The sequence below is a fragment of the Pleurodeles waltl genome, chromosome 2_1 (assembly GCF_031143425.1).
Source record: "Pleurodeles waltl isolate 20211129_DDA chromosome 2_1, aPleWal1.hap1.20221129, whole genome shotgun sequence".
NCBI lineage: Eukaryota > Metazoa > Chordata > Amphibia > Caudata > Salamandridae > Pleurodeles > Pleurodeles waltl.
The window spans coordinates 888,897,474-888,917,244 of NC_090438.1; the positions used below are offsets into that span (position 1 = coordinate 888,897,474).

The 19,771-nt window shown below is 42.3% G+C and overlaps 1 protein-coding gene across 1 annotated transcript in view; it reads right to left on the reverse strand.

The window, feature by feature from the left end:
• The window catches only part of CARMIL1 (capping protein regulator and myosin 1 linker 1), a 993,695-nt gene that overhangs the window by 712,564 nt on the left and 261,360 nt on the right, over positions 1-19,771 (reverse strand). Inside the window, exon 3 of the mRNA XM_069218803.1 lies at positions 12,309-12,359. Within this exon, the coding sequence (XP_069074904.1) occupies positions 12,309-12,359 (51 nt within the window). The remainder of the gene's footprint in view (positions 1-12,308; positions 12,360-19,771) is intronic.

The following is a 19,771-nucleotide window of genomic DNA, read 5'->3' on the forward strand; positions in this document are numbered from 1 at the left end:
AAATATATCAACAAGGAACTAGTAAAATATTTAATGGTGGAGGGAGGCTTAGATCCTTCCCAACATGGCTTTAGAAAGGCACACAGCACAGAGTCTGCTCTTATCTCTTCTTCGGATTCTATCAGGAGAATGGTCAATGAAGGTCAAGGGGCGTTGTTAATTTTATTAGACCTGTCAGCAGCCTTTGACACTTTCTCACCTCAAATCTTGCTAGATCGCCTTTACCAAGAAGGTATCAGAGAGCAGGCTCTACAGCTATTAGAGTCCTTCCTGACCAACAGATGGACATCGGTTAGCTGTGGCGACTTTAGATCCACGGCCTACCTGTTAACTTGCGGGGTCCCTCAGGGCTTATCGTTGAGCCCCACTTTGTTTAACGTGTATGTCGCCCCGCTGGCCAACCTGGTTTCTCTCACACTTCTTATGCAGATGACATACAGTTGATTATCCCAGTCAACAAGAACTGGGAAGAAGTGGCTGATCGCTTTAATAACTGCATGCAGGCAGTTAATAACTGGATGAAGACTAACTGGCTTAAACTTAACGGCGCAAAAACCAAAATTCATTGTTTCGGACCCGGTAAGGACCAGTGGAACACACGGTGGTGGCCGACAGACTGTGGCACCATCCCGGTCCCTACTACTGCCAGCAGGAACCTAGGAATCATCTTGTATGATCACCTATCTTTCAAAAACCAGGTGAATCTTACTGTAAAAACGTGTCTGTGGATGTTAAAAATGCCAAGAAAAGTCTTTCCTTACCCTCAACAGGAATGGAAAATTACAGTTACGCTAGCCTTGGTCATGTCTAAAATGGACTATTGTAATGCTTAACCTGGATAGAGTTTCCTTGAATAAGCTACAGCTGATTCAGAACACTGCTGCTAGATCTATCCTCAATCTTCCTAGCTCTGCCTCTGCTAGCGACAGTCTCAATCAATTGCACTGGCTCCTGGTAGCTCAGCGCATTGTCTTCAAAACGCTCTGCATGACCCACAAAGCTTTTTATGGTTTTGGCTCCCAATACCTGGTCTCTAACCTTTGCTGGTATAGACCGAAGCGTCATCTTAGGTCACTTGGGGCTTCCAAAATTCGGATTCCTAGAACCAACAAAGTTAAATGGCGTGATAAAGCCTTCACCGTGGCTGCAACTAAGTGCTGGAACTCGCTCCCCCTGAACATCAGGAAGGAACCTAGCTATTTGGGCTCAGAAAATTGGTTAAAACCTGGCTCTTCCTGCGCTAGTCACTGGCATCTCTTCTATTTTCTCCTTTCCCTTCCTCAGCTTTGCACCACTCACCTATTGTTAGCGCTTCGATGCTCTTTTGAGCCGGAATGCGCTTTATAAATACTACTACATACATACATACAAGTGATATGAGCACACAGAGGTGGCATGTAGATGTGGCTCTGTTTGTTATTTCTATAGAGAAACAAAGGCAGAACTGAGCTGCAAGATGGCACCTAACAGCACATGGGTGCAATACTGTTTTATATCTTCCGGATCTAGTCTGGCACCAAGGAATATTCTAAAGGTGAGGAATCTGCAATTAGAAGTACTGATCAAAAATGTACATATTATTCTTTGAGGTGGCCCAGGAACGGCAAGGGGTGACATTCCCAACAGGAGACTGCCCACAATGTTTTCCAACGACTGCACCGTGGTATAGAAAAAACAGATTACCGTCAGAAGCACATGGCTGAAACTGAAATGCTTAATTGATAATGAAAGTTTAACAGTGATTCAAGACATGTTTAAATGAAGCTTACGAGAATAATTTATTGGCGATGATTAAGTTAACATGTCTAAATGAAGGTTATTGAAATGACAGTGAGTCATTACATGCCTTGATGTCACTATAAGGTAGTACCATTCTTAGTGATTAGAAGGATGTTAAATTGGTCCATTGTCACATATTTCTGCTTTTATGTATGTAATGAGACCCTGACAAAACCAGTAGGTGGGCCTTTTGATAGCTACACCCAGTTATATTTTGCCTACTCTATGTTGGAGGTATTGAAGTTATGGAGTTTAGGGCTCCCTATAGGTTGAAACTGTTAGGAAGGTGTCACCATAGACATGTCCTGCTGTCTTCATGTATATAGTTGTAAATTAAATAGTTTTGAGCAGTGTGTGCATTATAAAGGACTTCTTTTCTATAAGTAAAAGCTCTGACTGGGTCTGATTTATAGGGTGTTGTTTGTTACATGTCTGCAGACTGAGATGCTAGCCCACACCACCTCCCCGGGTTATGTCTTGGACATCGCAGCCTATCTGACCTGAGACAGTCAAGAGCAATATGTAGTTCCCCTGGTTCACAGCAGATAGAGGTTTGCAGTTTGTGAAGCAGCAACATCCTTTGCACCTAATTACCCACTTTTCTTTAACATGCCATTTAAATATTGACATGCTGTACAGTGCCTAGCTCACGCTATCCATTTGTGTGGCAAGCCAGAGTATGAATGCACAGCAGAAGGGGGAGCAAGAGCGAGAGAGGAATATGAAAAGAGAGAGAGTCTCAATCAGGTGCAGTCGCAGACCTCGCACACACACCAAGAACATACCAACACAAAGTATAGTACCCCTGTAAAACTGTACTTTCTCCAATAGTCAGTGATGTGCAGCTGAAGGATAGGAGCAGGAATGTGAAACATGCAGGCTCCCAGGCCCGGAATGACCTATGGTAGATGTTCCCTTGATACCAGCCGTTATCTTGCAGTTCAATGGACTTTATTATGATTTCAGTCAGACGTGCTCACAAACCTCACACACAAAGCATGAACGCCCACACAGCTATGGGTACCGCCCGTGCATGTCCTACGCATGATGCAGGCAGTGCTTAATTTGTGCTTATTGTTTCCGGTGCTGAGCACCGATACTTATTTTTGAGGGCTGGGGCTTATTCTTCTGCCTCAAGTATTTTCTGCGAGCAAAAGATACATATGGGAAAGACGGAGGAAGAGAAAAAAGAAATAGCGTCACAATGGGAGAAAGCTGCCAGAGTGAGCTGAAGGGGCAGGGAGTGGCTTTAAATGGATTGAAGAGGCCCGAGATGGCTTCAGAATTACGCTGCCTCAGAATTCCGTGCTCGCACATTTAAATGCAGCAACCCCATGTTTAAAATAAGGGCTTTGGGCACCGGCACCTTTTTATTTACAAATTAAGCACTGGATGCAGGTAAAGTACCCCTGTAACACTGCACTTCCACAAGTCACGGACAGGTAGCTGTTAATCTCTGGGAACCGAGGAAAGGCAGGAAATAGCACGTTGCACTAATAATAGAGCCAAGGCAAGACAAAAAGGAATTAATTTATAACGAAGCCAAGGGAAGACAAATCAACGCTGAAGAACATGAAAGGCTCTCAGTGAGCTCCTTTTCAGAGAGTGATGGGCATCATGTGGATACGAAAAAGCAGGACTCTCACTGGCTGCTATTTGCCAAGGAATACGAGACAAACGGGCTTTGTGAGGGGGTGCGGACGGCTTCCCGTCTTCAGCAGGGTGACTCAAAGTCTGGGAAGGTACAGAGCAGAATAAAGCAGAAAAAAAGCTGTAGGGACAGTCTTTTGGGAAAACACTGCCAAACTGAACCTGCTTGCAGGGCCGGACCAGCAGCCTTGCGTCCTTAGACATGAGAGGAGAATGATGGAGAAGGTAAATGTTTTATTTATTTTTAAAGAGTTACAAACCCCAATCGTGGCTTGCATACTGCTTTTGTGCCGCTTCAGTCAGTACATAAAACACTTTGTACAGCAAGACCAAGGTGTCATAGAAACTAGGTTGTAGCAGGAGAACTGCAGCTCCACCAACGTCCATTTATTCCACGCTCTTTTTCATTTGGTCACCCTTGTTAGGTCTCTTTCTGGTGAGCTGCCAAGACAAATCTACCTGTGAGTACGCTCACCGAAAACCATGCCGGAGCTCCTCTTTGGCTTCCCTGTGGGGATGTCTACTCGTGTCAAGTCCCACAGGTCCAGGGGGCCATCAGCCAGCTTTTATCACTACTCCATGGTTTTATTCTGAGGGAAGCCTGGAGTGCTTGTGTCCTCTGTTTATACTACTAGAGCTTGCAAGAACAATTGTTGATAGATGCAGATCTTAATCTTGAAATATTGGCCTACCTACTTCATAAATTTAAGACCAACCATAACTGGAAGACGTCAGGGCAAATCATCTAATTACTGATGCATTGAAATGATGCTTGTGCCTGGGACACCAGCTCTGCACGTCACCACTTTTGGATCTGAGGGAGCGAATTTCCCCATTTTGCAAATTAAAACACATTTAATTGAAACCCTTATTTCTGCCACAAATGTCTACAGCTGTTGGTCCTTTAAAACGGATTAAAAAACCATGAAACAAAAATAAGGATTGCTCTTCTGAAACTACTGCGAGTAGCAATCAGCTGACAACAGGACTGGACTACTTGACCCACAAATATCCAATCAGGTTTTGAGGATAAGCATAATGCATTTGCACGAGGTGAATTTACATACGATCAGTTTCATCGGATATTATTTTCAAACTTTTTGGCCAGTCTGAATTCTCTGGAATTTTCCATTCAGTTGGATGTGACCTACTCTGCTTGACAGCAATAAATAAAGCTCACTTCAAACATTTTCACACATCAGTCACGTCGCCACGAGCTGTTTCGCCCTTGGGAGAGGCGAGCAATCTAAACATAATGCCAGAGTGGGACATTTGTCAGTCCAAATGCCGCCTGATTACCTAATCCAGCCGCGGTAAAGCCACACAGTGCAGCTTGTCGCGAGACGCTGGCGGGAGCGCGAGCTACGGAGGCTGCAGGGGACGACAGATTATCAATGGCCTCCTAAACCCGTCCCAGAAGATAAGGAGGGGAAGAATATTCCTAATGCTTTGCATGAGTAATTTCATGCTAGTGACAATCTGTTAAAAATGCAGCGCTGTCAGCACAACTGCAAAACTGACGGCTAAGACGAATGTGGCTCTCGCGGAAATCTCTATGGTGAGGAGGGTGGGAAGCCCACAGATATGATTCTCATTATTTTCAGATTTACATTTTCTTCTCGATGTTCAAGAGAGTAGGGGACGGGAAGAGATGCTGTCAACACAATTACGTCTAGCGTCCAACACATATAAAACAATTTGCGCATACATTAACCAGCTCCACGTTCATCTACACCAGCCCAACCAACTTTCAGTCAACCCCCACTGCAATGTAATGTTCCTTCTTTCAGATCGTATATTTAGGTTCCAGAACTATAAGTAATTTAGGCGCATTACTTACCAACACCGGTGAAGCAAGATGCACAAAACACATTTCCTAGTGTGTTCTTGATTCACTCTTACTTTTACAAATGATGCCACTTATATTAGTACAGGCAGCTGAGGTCCTTTCTTCCACAGAAGCCCAAAATAGTTACAACTGAGCACTGTGGGAAGTTTGCGAATTCAGCACCATATATCCAGGCAAACTGAAAATGCCTATGTGGCAATATACACAACTAGAATTTAGGACTAGCTGAAATGGAACAATGTGCCAAGGTGGCTCCTGCCCCACGAGCCATATAGGCAGCTCTTAAGATCCACAGGTCTAGATTAACGAAATCGAGGGTCCAATAGACACAATGGGAAATCTTAACCTCGAGCGGTTGTACCCGGCCATCACGATTCGGCTGAATCCTTTCCCTACTCAGTGTCTCACATGTTAGGATTTGTTCTGGTTACTAATATGTCACTTACGTATATGTTTATTATCAAAATGTCAATCATATTGAATAATCTTTTAAACACAAAAAAAAACAAGAAAAAGGGTGTGTTTGCAGTTCTGCGTCATAGTCCTTTCACTGCATACAAACATGCCTTGCCACATATCCCCTGTAAAATCAAGTTAGCCCAGGTAGCACAGGATGAAGTCTGAAGTACTTTTTCCAAAGTCATCGGTTTAACTACATTTGAGAGAATGCTGTGATGGCTAAGCCTGATAACACTTTCAGAAAGCGTCAGAAAGTAACAAAAGAGAACATGAAATAACACCCTTAGTTAACAATCTGTTTGAGAGCTGCTGGCACTTCGCCAGAGTGAGGGTTCTTAAGCAAAGTGGCCACCAACTTCACAAATGTTAGGTGCCTACAGTGGCAGGATGTACCACAGGTTGCACCGTACAGAGATATTGCCCAGTTAGGGCCTGGTAAATCCCAACTTGGAACTTCCCAATTGAATGTCAATATGTTTTATCGCCTATTTAAAGAGAGCCAAACTGAACCCAAATAAAGTAGCAAACAATGCATTTTACAGGCTAAATTCCACTTTCTTTTGAGAACAGACAAGTCATAATGACAGACTTTCAGATTAAGTATTCTACAGCCCCCAAAACCCAGGCCTTTTGCAGATCACTATGACAATCCCTGCGCCCTTACCACAAAAATGAACAAATAATCAGAGCTTGTTTTATGCATTCCTACCACAATGATCCAGAAGTGAACTGAAGTCCAAGTCTTGCCGTGACTGTAGAATGAGTAGGGACTGACCCTTAAAGAGCGAATGTCTGTGTCCTCCATCTTAACAAACTCCGACATTGGTGCATGAAATATTCAGGGAAACAAAGCACAGGAAGTATTCAGTGACTGAGTATTCTCAGCATTGTGTTTGCCTGACATGGTAAATAAATATATTTCTATTCTCCTATTAACCACACTAATTATGAATGATTGTTTTATTTTGAGTTGGCACAGTTATTAATCGAGATAGTTTAGATTTTGTATTATCAAGATTTTTGAGAGTTAGAATTCCTTAATTAAAACAAATCTCCACAAGATTGCCTAAATCAATAGCAATGTTTATATGTTGTGTGGTAACTAAATAATAATAATTATTTCCATCTGTATTCCTTTTGTGAGTGTGAATTTTCTAATATGTTTATTAATGATTTTCATACTAAAATGTGTAATGAATTAACGTGTAAAACGAGCAACTTTTGAAAAAAGATCATTCATCTTCGTTTTCTGTCCTTAACTGAGCCAAATTCAAACTAAATGCTGTAGTTATTTTCCATAATTCAAAGCTTACAAAAAGTGTTTTCGAAGTTTGTGTAAATGTGCCCACAGCTACCCATAGTGGGTTGCAGCGTTATGTCCTACAAGGTCATGTTTTAACTGAGCATTGTAAAAGTTGAAATGTCCTATTGTTTGATAATGTTATTAATATCTGATCTTTCCTCGAGGATGGAAGTGAAGAGAAAGAGTAAAAGTTTCTTTCTGAGACAAGACATTTGAGAGGCGATGAAACAATGGAGCCACAGACGAGACGGAAGAGGAATTGTTATTATTGAAGAAAAAGTTATAGTTAGTGTAGATTTGTTGTGTTTTAGGTCATCAATTTAGTTATTGATTGGCCAAAATGTAACCACCCCATAGATTAACCAATCATAAGCTTATTAGGATTTAGTATAACAACTGGGTAGAATTCCTGGGGGATTAGATTTAGATTTGAGAGCAGAATTAGAGATCCTATGTTACAGAGGCAGAGATTTCTGATGATTTGAGTTTAGCTGAGCGGGTTTAGCTGTTGTTAGGCCCAAATCTTTTGATGATACAACTGATGGTGTCCCCTGGCCGAAGCAAGCTATTGAATGTTCACTATTGGTAAAGTATGTCATTGAATGATATGATGTGTCTCTTTTGCTTTACAAGGACCAGCTGCAACTAATGATTAAGTTGCTGCACACTAATATTTCTTTTTATTAATCAAATTAAAGAGTTTTCCAAATTTGTGTTACTAAATTCTTTTTACATGAAGTCCAACACGTTGATGCTAATTCGTGGTTAGTGAAGGAACTAATATGAAATGCTCAGGACTTATTTTGAAATCATTTTAATGCTGAACAAATGTATACTTTGCCATTATTACCAGTTTTTGTATTATTAATAAGAGTGATTCTTTTGGAGATAATTTGTTTGACTGTCCTAATCAGATTGAGATATACAAGAAGCTTTAATCAACCACTATTGATCCTATATGCTTATCATTTGTGTTTGAGAGTTATTTTTGCAACATTAGCATTGTTAATATAGGGAAATAAATTGATAAATTCTTCTTATAAGCTGGTGTGGTTATTGAGTATGGTTTAATATTATTGATTGTGATTGACTTTTGTTTATGCTCACATCGTTCATTGATGACATCCCCTCAAGCCTATGTTGCTTCGCTCCATCGTCCTCTAGCGCACAATCCACTATTCAGTGTAAATAATAGCTAGGATTCCGTGGCGCTGCAGCACTATCTAATTTTCAAGATCTGCTTCATTCAAACTGAGTACTTCTGCCTGTCTAGCCCCTCTTGCCAGGTATTGCTAAATGCTTCAGAGTGTAACCATTCTGCCCATTATATCCCATGCAAAGTAACTCCCTGTTCTATCACATCCGGTGACATCAACACACTGAGGACGCGACGTGAGAAGTGAATAAAGCCCGGACTCTGACTTCCTTCAAACACAACCATTCAAATGAACAGCTCCCCTATTCTACCTGACCTTATTCCAATCAGAATTTGATGTTGCACTCAGGTTACAGGTTTCATATGTATATATATTCCATCTGTATCTCACGCTTAAGCTGTTCTCATCTGCACTGGTGGCTCCTCATCACCCTAACAATATTTCTAAATCAACTGTCAGATAAAAGACAATCCATTGCTATGCCATACCTTTTTGGATGCTTAGAGTCTAAGGCCACCTTGCACTTACAAGGCTTCGCCACCAGTCAGTATGATCATCAAGTGTAACCTTCTATTACCACTGACTCGACTGAAAACAAGATTAGTCTAATCAGTTGCAAACTACATTAATACTCTTTAAACAGCATGGTCTCCATCAAGTGCTGGTCGTCTTTTTGGCTTTAATGCAACAAGCCAAATCAATTTGTACAACATACATTCAAGAGAGGTAATTTAGTGATGGTTTCCAAATATCAGCGAGGTGACGTTGGAAAATGCCCTGGCCCTCACTGATCTGTACTTATTTGTAACCCATTTGGGACATTGAATTGACATTTTAAATATGGATTCCCTGTGACTAAGGCCAGATCCATTCCTGTTTTACTCTTTGTAGATAATGCAGGCCCCTTGGCCTGGGTGAAACTAAAAAAAGAGTAGAGATTACCAATATTTTAAAAAATATGGTTAAACCAACAAAGTTATTACAATTTCTAAATCCAAAGGAAGGGTTTGAGAACGAGAAAGAAGACAAAACAAAACTACATTAAAGCCAATAACATCTTTCGATTATCTTTGCATATATGTTTCTAATGGTGTGGCCTTTCACAGTTAAAAAACCTTTATATGCTGGATAAAATGTCCCATTGATCCTATTTAACAAGAAATTGCTGTCTGAGCTGTAACTCTAGAAATTAAAGTCCCTGAGGGAGCAAAGTGATCTTAGCCATTCCATCTAGCGCATAACTATGGGGGTAGTTCGACATATGTGACCACAACTAAAGCATAACGCTTCTTTCCTCTTCCTGAGTGAACTGTCCATTTGTTAAATGATCCAATGAAGGACAAAACGAAATTTTTATTCTGCTTTGGATGAATGAGATAGATGATGTTTATGAAGGCCTAGCACGATACGAGGCCTCAGGCTGCTCCTCATGTTACAGACCTGCCTTTGTTAAAATCAGGTTCTCTAATATTGGCAAGTGCTCTTTTGAGAACTACTGAAGCTAATGGCCAGGAGACATTTACCATTGTTAGAATGTGAACACTGGCCTGGACGGAGGGTCAAATGCCAGTTCAGGAAAGTCCAACTTCATTCTGAAAACGTCAAATTCAAGGTGTTTTAAGACCACAGATGCTGCTTTGACTTTATAACAGAGGGAAGGACTCACATAAGGCTTTGTTTTCTTTCTAGTACTGACTTTACAAAACACTGAAGAACCTCAAGGGTTTATGCAGATGTGCTGCAGTACACATGTAAAGTATTTTTCCTTTCCTTCTCTTTTGTATTGTATAAGTGATGGAGGGTAAGATGTATAAGACAGTGCTAATGCAGCATAATGTCTGGAATCTTGCAATACTGATTGGGATTTAAGCGCCTAATAATTCTGGCTGGTCTGGCAGAAAAAGAAAATAATGTTTGGAATTCACGCTCTGAGTTACATCAGATATAAAGTTTTGTAGCTAACACCGCACTCCCACGTTTTCCCAGGGTCAATTTCCGAAGGTCAAACCTGCCAAAATGTATCAGTGGAAAATGCCTAGTAATTACCAGATAATGTGTAGTATGGCGTGGTAAGCACCAAAATGTGCATGTTAGGCCCCAAAGGTTGTACAGCTGCTATATAAAGCACCTGATAACTTCAAACTCATGCAGAGTCGGATTTATCAGGTGCAAATAATATTGCGCCGAACACTTTAATATGAAGGACTAGACTATGACTGACTAGTGCCTGCGGTGCATACACACACACAGTGTTGCTTATAATGGATGTTGGCTAATACCACTGTCTCAGGGTCCTTCTTCTCCCAATTCATCCATATTGAGGCTTCTCTGACGGACTTTTATGCTCGTAGTAGTCTTGATGGTTTAGTCCCAATGAAACCCAAGAACACATAGATGAAGTGAGGATCAAAACATCGACAATCGCTGACAGACTGGACTGTTGTTACTTCAATACATTAAGAGTACATTAAGCTATTATGCTTTTCACTCTACCTTTAAAACTACAACCAGTCTTCAGATCACCTTGTTACACAGCTGTTCACAAACCGCTGGAGCACCTTTTCAATGTGCACAGTGCAGTCAGCATTACTTGTCTACTTTTGTGATGAATATTTCATAAGCATAAACAAAGGATATACACATTTTAAAAATAATATGCATTCGATTACCTGTCTGTTTTGTTTTCAGTGTCAAGTTACACTGCATTTATTACTTTTGTTGATGAATTCAAATCCAAAGTGATTACTATTTTATGTTGAGAGGTTTGTTCACCCACCAGTAATTAGCTTTGTTACTGGAATGAATCTGCAGGAACCGTTCCTGTTCTTTCCTGTGCTGAGTACCCGGGTTTTTAGTAGGAGATACACTCACAGTGTTTGTCCACCAAACACTGGCCACTCATGAGGAGGCCCATGTTTTCTAAATTACACAGCTGATATTGAGGGATCCGTAACAAAAGTAATGTACCTATCTTCAGATACTTGTGTTCTTTAAACTATTACATGACTTCTTCATATGTTGTCAGGAAGAGTTTGCATGATTATTATCAGGGCCACAGGAATTATGTGATGCTGACGTTGCTGCATTTTCGGCATATTTATAGATGTGTTGCATTTGCCACCTAATGTATCATCTGCCGCATTATCTGTAGATTTTAACAAAAATCTATCTCAAAGGGGCTAAAAGTTATAAAAAACCTAGCAACAAGCATTGACTGGTCCTCTTTCAGTAGCTTATTTTTTGCGTTTGGGGATTAAACGTGAATTCATGACGTGAAACCTTTACTCATACAGTGTTAATGGGCAGTGCTAACATACAATAAGAGAAAGGGGAGAAATTTGGGGCCATACTTATGAAAAGTGGAGCATCATGTCATAATGTGCCACTTTTCTTGCACCCCATTACGCCCACTAACACCACCATGTGTGCGTCATACTTACGATACGGCATGGTGCACGTTAGGAAAATGGGATCAAAAATGTTGAAGTTAGTTTGGTGCTTCACAGGATTAGCGCCAAAAATATTGACGCTAATCCTGCAAAGTGAAAGGAGGCCCTTTAAAAACAATGGGAGCCTCATTTTAACCCAAGTCTTAGGGAGGCATTAAAAATGACGCTAAAAATGGCGCAGTGGAATCCCATAGATTCCACTGCAGCATTTTGCTGGGCCTCTTGCCGCCTGAACGACCCCCTTGCATACATTATGCTTGGTGCCGGCATAATGTTGCGCAAGGTTTACAAAGTGGCGCAATACGTGCGTTGCGCCACTTTGTAAATATGGTGTGGTGTTTTTGCCAACCTATAGCCATGTTAGCGTAAAAAAAATGACGCTGTGGTGGTGCAAGGGGCTCATAAATATGCCCTCAAGGCTCGACCTGGTTAGAAAAAAAGATAGATGCAAATTGGTTTATCTGCACGCTTATGTATAGAACATCTCATATTGGAGGAAGTGAGTCCTATCAGGCTGTCCAGATACCACATCAACGCAGAGACACAGCTGATAACAATGGGGTGTATTTTCACCACCCAATAGTGGACAAAGAAAGATAAGTGCAGAAAATCCAAAGCAGGGAGACATTTCAGAAAGCAGGAGAGATAAAGATTCATTTTACCTTGGTGGGGACCCGAGCAGTTAGAATAAAGGCCCGACATGATGCAAGAACCTGTGGAACAAAATCACAAAACAGAATGTCAGTAAACAATGGAGGAAAAGTGTAGATGAAGAGTCTGATTTGAAATACTAAAATACTGTGCACTAGAAATATAAAATTTCCTCATAACCACGCATACATCAGTCACATATTTCACAAAAATGCATCAAGGACCACCTTTCACCCTCCCTCTTAAATCACAGAGCGAGTGTGGTGAAAACACATGGATAGTGAAGACGCTCACCCTAGCGCTGTTTCTATCACTGTCACGCTCAATCCGACATATTTAAAGAAAAAAACAATGTCCTCCAAATTATGCTTGGTATAAAACAACACTTGGAAACGAAATGAAAAAAGGGGAAACACAAAACTGCATTAGCTTAAGTAATATACACATATTAGCCTAGTGGATCAAGAGGCCAATGGGAGCCAACGTGAATAAATGGTTTACACGGCATTTCCTGGAGCACAAGTAGAAGGCAAGGGAATTCATGACATCTAGAAGTTGATGTTTCAATCCTGCAGATGCAATCGGTCATTATTGTTTTATTTTGCTGGTGGCACCCCAGGCAGCCACTTAAAACTGACTTGCAAAGAACAGCCTTTGAAATGCCTGCATAGGATAACGTGCAATATCCAGTTGGTACAAAACAAATACTTGGTAAAATAGCTATTTCCAACTGTAAGTGGTGTTCATTTGTGTGCAATAAAATATGAGGATTAGAGGAAAGGGGTCAGCTTTGGAAGCAGCAGAGGTCCAATGTCGACCTACTGTCAGTTTCATTCTTTACCGCCTGTCTTACTGTTTGCCCACCATCCTCGAACCAAGGTCACACAATGGGTCCGCATTCACAGACTTTCAAATGCTGTCAAGTATCCAGGTGGTGACAGGGTGACGCATAACTAAACAAATACATTCATTCTGCATGCTCAGCGTGCGCCAAGTTCTTTCTTATTGATGTCACGTTTTAGCATACAGCTGAAAGGAAATGTACTGTGTACCGACCATGCATTCATGGCCTTTTAATTAACTAACATCATGGAACCGGGGTACGATCATAATTGTTTCTGTAAATATATCAATGATAGTACTGCTTACAATAAATGAATGTAATAAAACAACTGTACAATTTAAGAGGCAGCCTTTCTCCACCAGCGTCTTTTATGTTTTCATTAAATATAAATTTGCTTCATAAGAAATCTGACATGCAGTTGCTGAACATCGTGAATAATTAATAAATTACTCACCTGCTTTAGTAACTTTATATCCTTATTCCTAAACCTCTTTTTAATCTCAGTGTGCAGGGCAGAACGGGAAATGTATTATATGGTCTGACACACTCTGGCCCTCCACGTAGTACCCGTTTATACTTTGTAACGTTATGTTACTGGAGGCTTTAAAGACACTCTTGTGAGGGTAGGGCCAACTACTCCTCTTACCTACTACAATTGTATTTAACATAAAGCAAGCCCATATGAACATTTGTTCCCAAGATTTTTCCATAATCAACTTTGTGAGTCCAAACCAGTTGTGTCTTCCAAGGTTCAATTTATTGCTTTAATGTAACCATTTTGCTCAAATCCACACAAAGCTGTTTTCTAGCATTTCATGATATGGCCAACAGGTGTTTAACCCTTTAGTGGCCTGCGGGCCTAGGGCGTCCTTCGATCCTCTACCTGCAAACTACAAAAAGGTTACCATTTTGCACGTTAGTTTAAATATCATTAGTTTGAGTTATTTTATTCAGATTAGGCCGAATTGCATCTCCCAGAGGAGAAAATGAGTGTCATCTTTCCATCTTAAGGAGAACTGGATGCTTCACTGGGCAAAGGAAGAAACAATCTAGCAAATACCTCTTATGTATAAATAAGTAATAAATGAAGCAACAGAAATGTAGGATAGAAGAGAAGTTGAATACTCTATAGCGTGCTTCTGCACACAACAGGGTATGAAGCATTGTATTAATGCTATTGTACAATACAATAAAATGAGGAGTACTTTGGGTAAAGTTATTTTAGACCAAAATAGAGCCACTTTGCCCAAAAGGCAGCATCAATATCGATTGTAGTTTTACATGTTATGACAGGCCATTTGTGCAGTCAAGCCATATGGGCATTGCTGTACCACGACTCCTGGCAGAGCACAATATCATCAACTCAGAATCCATATCCTTCTGCAGCTAATTGAAAATGCTAGTCCAATATGCCCAAACTGGAGGTGTGACAGGGAGGGGAAAATAAATATTCACCTTATTTGATGACAATGCAGAGGAGGAAGAGAATTTCTCGAGTACCTTTAAGAGTTACTTAGATATTAATTTATGTTGCAGTGCTAGTGAATCAAAATTATATTCCACTTGTGATTTGAGCATCAAGGGCTGTGTAAGCTGTGGCCACAGTGACGACAGCTTTATTGCTTCTATGGGCTACTTAATAAGTACACATATCAGCTCAGTCCGTGTGAGAAGCTCTTCATAATGTATTAAGCATGTGTAAAGCATGACAGTCTGTGACCATGCGTTGAAAACATAGGTTGAATCAGCTGTCTAGGATGGGGGTCCCTGACTTCCAGTGATGACTCAGTGGGAGTTCACAGACTTACCTAATGATTCAGTATGGGTCAACAGAAGTCAAAATGTTAAGAACCACTTCCCTAAAGGATTCACAGTCAAACCTAAAGATTCCTCCTGGAACACCAGCATGAGCGTTAGGAATTACTTGATACTGGTCCAGGACTGACTCAGCAAGGATACCTAAATCTCTGATGGGAGGGCATGCAGTACCAATAACTTGACCCTTTGAACTTGTGATTCTTGAAGGAGAAGGGTTTCTTATTTTACTTCTGAACACACCCTAAAGGAGGGAAGCAGTTCATGACCAGGATGGAAAGTACACATTCGAGGTATTGCAGGTTAGCTACATTTGAACTCAATAGTGATATTGGATGCTAAATGAGCTAAAGGGAGAAAGTCACAATAGCTGGGCAGCGGACACCTAAAATTTGAGGACTCAGTTCTGTCTTGTCAGGAGGCCCTTCCTGTGGTATCAGACAGCTGAGAATGAAGTTGCTTTCATGCAGTTTGTGAAGCCCTAATAGATTTACAATGTGAATGAGAGGGGAAGGTGCTTCCTGTTTGGAATGAACCCTGGATTAACCAGACAGATGCACCAGAATCCTAGTCAGATGATTGCTGCATCCCGCCCACCGTTGGGTCCCTTCACTCTACGTGAGAATGTAAAGCTCTTCCATTCACAGAGCACAGGCTTGTAAACCCCCTTAAACACTGCATCCAGTCCTGGTGTACAGACCAAAGATCTGAAAATCCAAAGGCAGCTACTGAGAGGCAAACGAAGGCTGGCAACTGTAGCATAAAAAACTACAGAGGTAAGGGTCTGAGAAGAAAGCCTTGACGTAAAGTAAAAAGCGATATGAAGAAACTTTGGGCCTGACCCTCGCGGGAACCGCCATATGGCCGCTCCGCGGTCGAAAGACCGCGGAGGCCATTCAGGCTTTCCCGCTGGGCTGGCGGGCGACCGCCAGAAGGCCGCCCGCCAGCCCAGCGGGAAACCCCTCCCCACGAGGAAGCCGGCTCCGAATGGAGCCGGCGGAGAGGGTATGTGCGACGGGTGCAGTTTGCACCCGTCGCGTATTTCAGTGTCTGCATTGCAGACACTGAAATACACAGTGGGGCCCTCTTACGGGGGCCCCTGCAGTGCTCATGCCATTGGCATGGGCACTGCAGGGGCCCCCAGGGGCCCCGCGGCACCCCCTACCGCCATCCTGTTCCTGGCGGGAGACCCGCCAGGAACAGGATGGCGGTAGGGGGTGTCAGAATCCCCATGGCGGCGGAGCGCGCTCCGCCGCCATGGAGGATTCTCCCGAGCAGCGGAAAGTCGGCGGGAGACCGCCGACTTTCCGTTTCTGACCACGGCTGAACCGCCGCGGTCAGAATGCTCGACGGAGCACCGCCAGCCTGTTGGCGGTGCTCCCGTGGTCGGTTGTGTTATGCTAGGCCATCTGTGTGCTTGGCATAAAATGTCCATTCAGCACTTACAAGTCACAAAAGATGGATTTGCTAGTCTAAATGCAACTGAGTAAGCTAGGCTTGGAAGACAAGAATTTTGAACGCTTTCTAAAATGAAGGTGATTAATGATGGACCATATGGATAGCATCAGCCTGTTTCATGGGATCGTGTCTGTACGGTTAAAGAGCAATCACATGGGAGGAGTTGGTATCTAGGGTCTAGAGCTGCCAGCTTTGGAACTGGGGAACTGCGACCCTCGGCTAAGCATCCTGTGATTCTGGGCAAATTGCTTAATCTTCCTGTACCAAAATATAAAATATACTGTGTATCATAATCAAGTATAGCGCTCTTATGCCTTCTGGCCAAGTTAGCACTATATGAAACAGCAAAATAAAAACAAAAGAGTGGAAACGCAAGATGGAAGGCCAGTGATGACCTCGGAGATCACTCATGGTGAGAAGCTTTGTTCTTATAACTACAGAAGAGGGAACCTTGTGCCCTAGAGAAGGATTTACGTTTAGTAGGCAAGGCAACCACAACTAGTGCAGTGACATAAAGAGTCGTGAAATATAATTGCATGACTACACTTACATTGTGCAAGCACATCAGCCTCTGTATAAAAAAGAAAAAAAAAGAAAAAAAAAAGCTAATAAAGTCTAATGTTAGTGTTATTAAACTGGACTGTTCCAGACATCAACAGACTCTTTTTATGTGCTGTCACACAAGGTTTGGAACATACTACCAAAGTAGTACATTTTATGAAACAGCCCTAATCATCCATCTGCATAGCATGTAAAACGTGGCATTAAAATCATGGCTTCTCCCACGAGCTCCCAAGTAGGTGCTAACAGCTCAGCCTGACTCTTTCCACTCTTTTCAAAAGAGAGAGGCCTAAACCCTAATTGTCAATAGTGAAGCACCCCTTTTAGTGGACTTTTCCATCTCCTCATTCTAAACACTATAAACATTCCTGGTTTGGGGGGCAGTTTCAGAGAATCTAAGCCATGCACTAGTTACAGGTGAGCTATTCACTGCTTCACAAATTTCCTGTAGAGACACTGTATGCAGCAAGAAGGTCTATGACACTTCGCAGACATTTCCCACCTGGGAACCACTCCATGCAACCATCCGCCTGTGATTCTTCCATGTGACGATTGACATCAAGTCATTTACCAGCACAAAAATCACAGACTCCGGTCTATGGGCAAGCTGTATCTGCTTTGACATAACGTGGTGACTTAGTTCAGGAAATACTGTAAGTCTCCAGTCATGAGACCACACTGGCATCTTCCTTGTATTTGAAAAGAACATTACTTTCAGGAGGTTCCCACAGCCTCTAATTCCCAACCAAACTGTTCGTAATACGTTGTGGATCAAAAAGCACACAAGAGACAATCAATTTTAGGTTTCACTCCAACAAAAACCCGGCCACTGTGTATATACTTTTCATACCCTGTCAAAAGGTGGGACTGTACAGAGGAGAACTACCTGTCCAACAAACTCTGAAGGGCCATACCAACTGCTGTTGTGTCCGGTATAATGACAGCAAAGAAAAATGTTGCATAACAGCAAAAATGTCTCGCTGAGCTCAAGCTACCTAGGTCAGCCAGAAACACGCTAAATGACAAAACACATGAAGGGGACATCTAGGGTCCAACTCTTCAGGAGTAGAGTCAATTTGTCTATTGTCTTACTGAATCTCAAACCTCCAACTGTTTACAGAAATGTCCACTGAATGGCTGTGCGCACACATACTTGAGTTTAAAGGGGTTGGAAATCAATTCCTAAATGTTAATTTATTAGTGATCAATCTAAATAAACCATAGTGTCAGGTCTGGTGTTTCTGATCTTCAGGTGAACCATGGAACAAACCCCTGAGTAAGGTAAGATGCTGATGATGAGCACTGTATCCTGCGTAGAAACCAGTAGAACATCCTACCTAACATCAGAAAAGTCATCAGTGGAAAATGGCCATGAACCTAGACAGCTACTGACAGCGCCATTTTAAGCATAATGCTCGATTGATGCTGTTCCATTCCGTCTTCAACAGAAAAAAGTATTTCTCAAGAGGAGACTGTCTCTGTTAGGCCCTTTAATAAGAGATGGAGCACACTTGGTAAACATTCAAGTTTTAACTTGATGCTAGACAGTCCACCATGCACATTATGTCACACGATGACATTAGCACTTAAAAATCAGTGAAACACACATACAGACACGAGCACTCTCACACATGAAAGCAGTGTTCTTTCTGGAATAGAACATTTGCTTTATACTTTAGAGCAATCGGAAGCACAGGCAGTTACTGAACGCTGGCAAGTCCCTCAAGAATTGCAGGCGAGAGCTGAAAAGTACAAAGTACTCACTGAGTTTCAGTATTTTTCTCATACTGCGTCTGGGCACAAGAAGAGCCTGTCGTGAAATTTTCATGACAAGTAACCAAGCATAAACTCGAGTCCATTTTTTCCTGTGACTTTGGTGATTGTTATAGTTGTTAAACGCTTCCTGAGACTCGGGCCCATATTTATACTTTGACGCAAAACTGCGCCAACGCAGTTTTGCGTCAAAAAAATGAGCGCCGGCTAACTCCATTCTGAAGCGCCATGCGGGCGCCGTATTTATTGAATGACGTTAGCCGGCGTTAGCCGCCGGCGCTGTCTGGTGTGCGTTAAAAAAAACTACGTACACCAGGCAGCGCCGGCGTAGGGGGATATGGGGCTTGGGCGTCAAGAAATGGGGCAAGTCAGGTTGAGGCAATTTTTTTGCCTCAACCCGATTTGCGCCATTTTTTTTCACTCCCAACCCCCATAGAAATGACTCCTGTCTTAGCAAAGACAGGAGTCATGCCCCCTTGCCCAATGGCCATGCCCAGGGGACTTCTGTCCCCTGGGCATGGTCATTGGGCATAGTGGCATGTAGGGGGGCACAAATCAGGCCCCCCTATGCCACAAAATAAATTTTAAAAAAACACTTACCTGAACTTACCTTAATGTCCCTGGGATGGGTCCCTCCAGCCTTGGGTGTCCTCCTGGGGTGGGCATGGGTGACAGGGGGTGTCCCTGGGGGCATGGGGGGGCACCTCTGGGCTCCTTCAGAGCCCACAGGTCCCTTAACGCCTGCCTTTTGCAGGTGCTAAAAAACGGCGCAAAAGCGGCCGTACGTCATTTTTTTGGACCCGCCCACTCCCGGGCGTGATTTTTGCCCAGGAGTATAAATCCGACGCACATGCCTCGGAGTCGATTTTTTAGACGGGAACGCCTACCTTGCATATAATTAACGCAAAGTAGGTGTCCACGCTAAAAAATGACGCTAACTCCATGGACTTTGGCGCTAGACGCGTCTAACGCCAAAGTATAAATATGGAGTTCGTTTTGTGTCGAAATTGCGTTAAAAAAAAC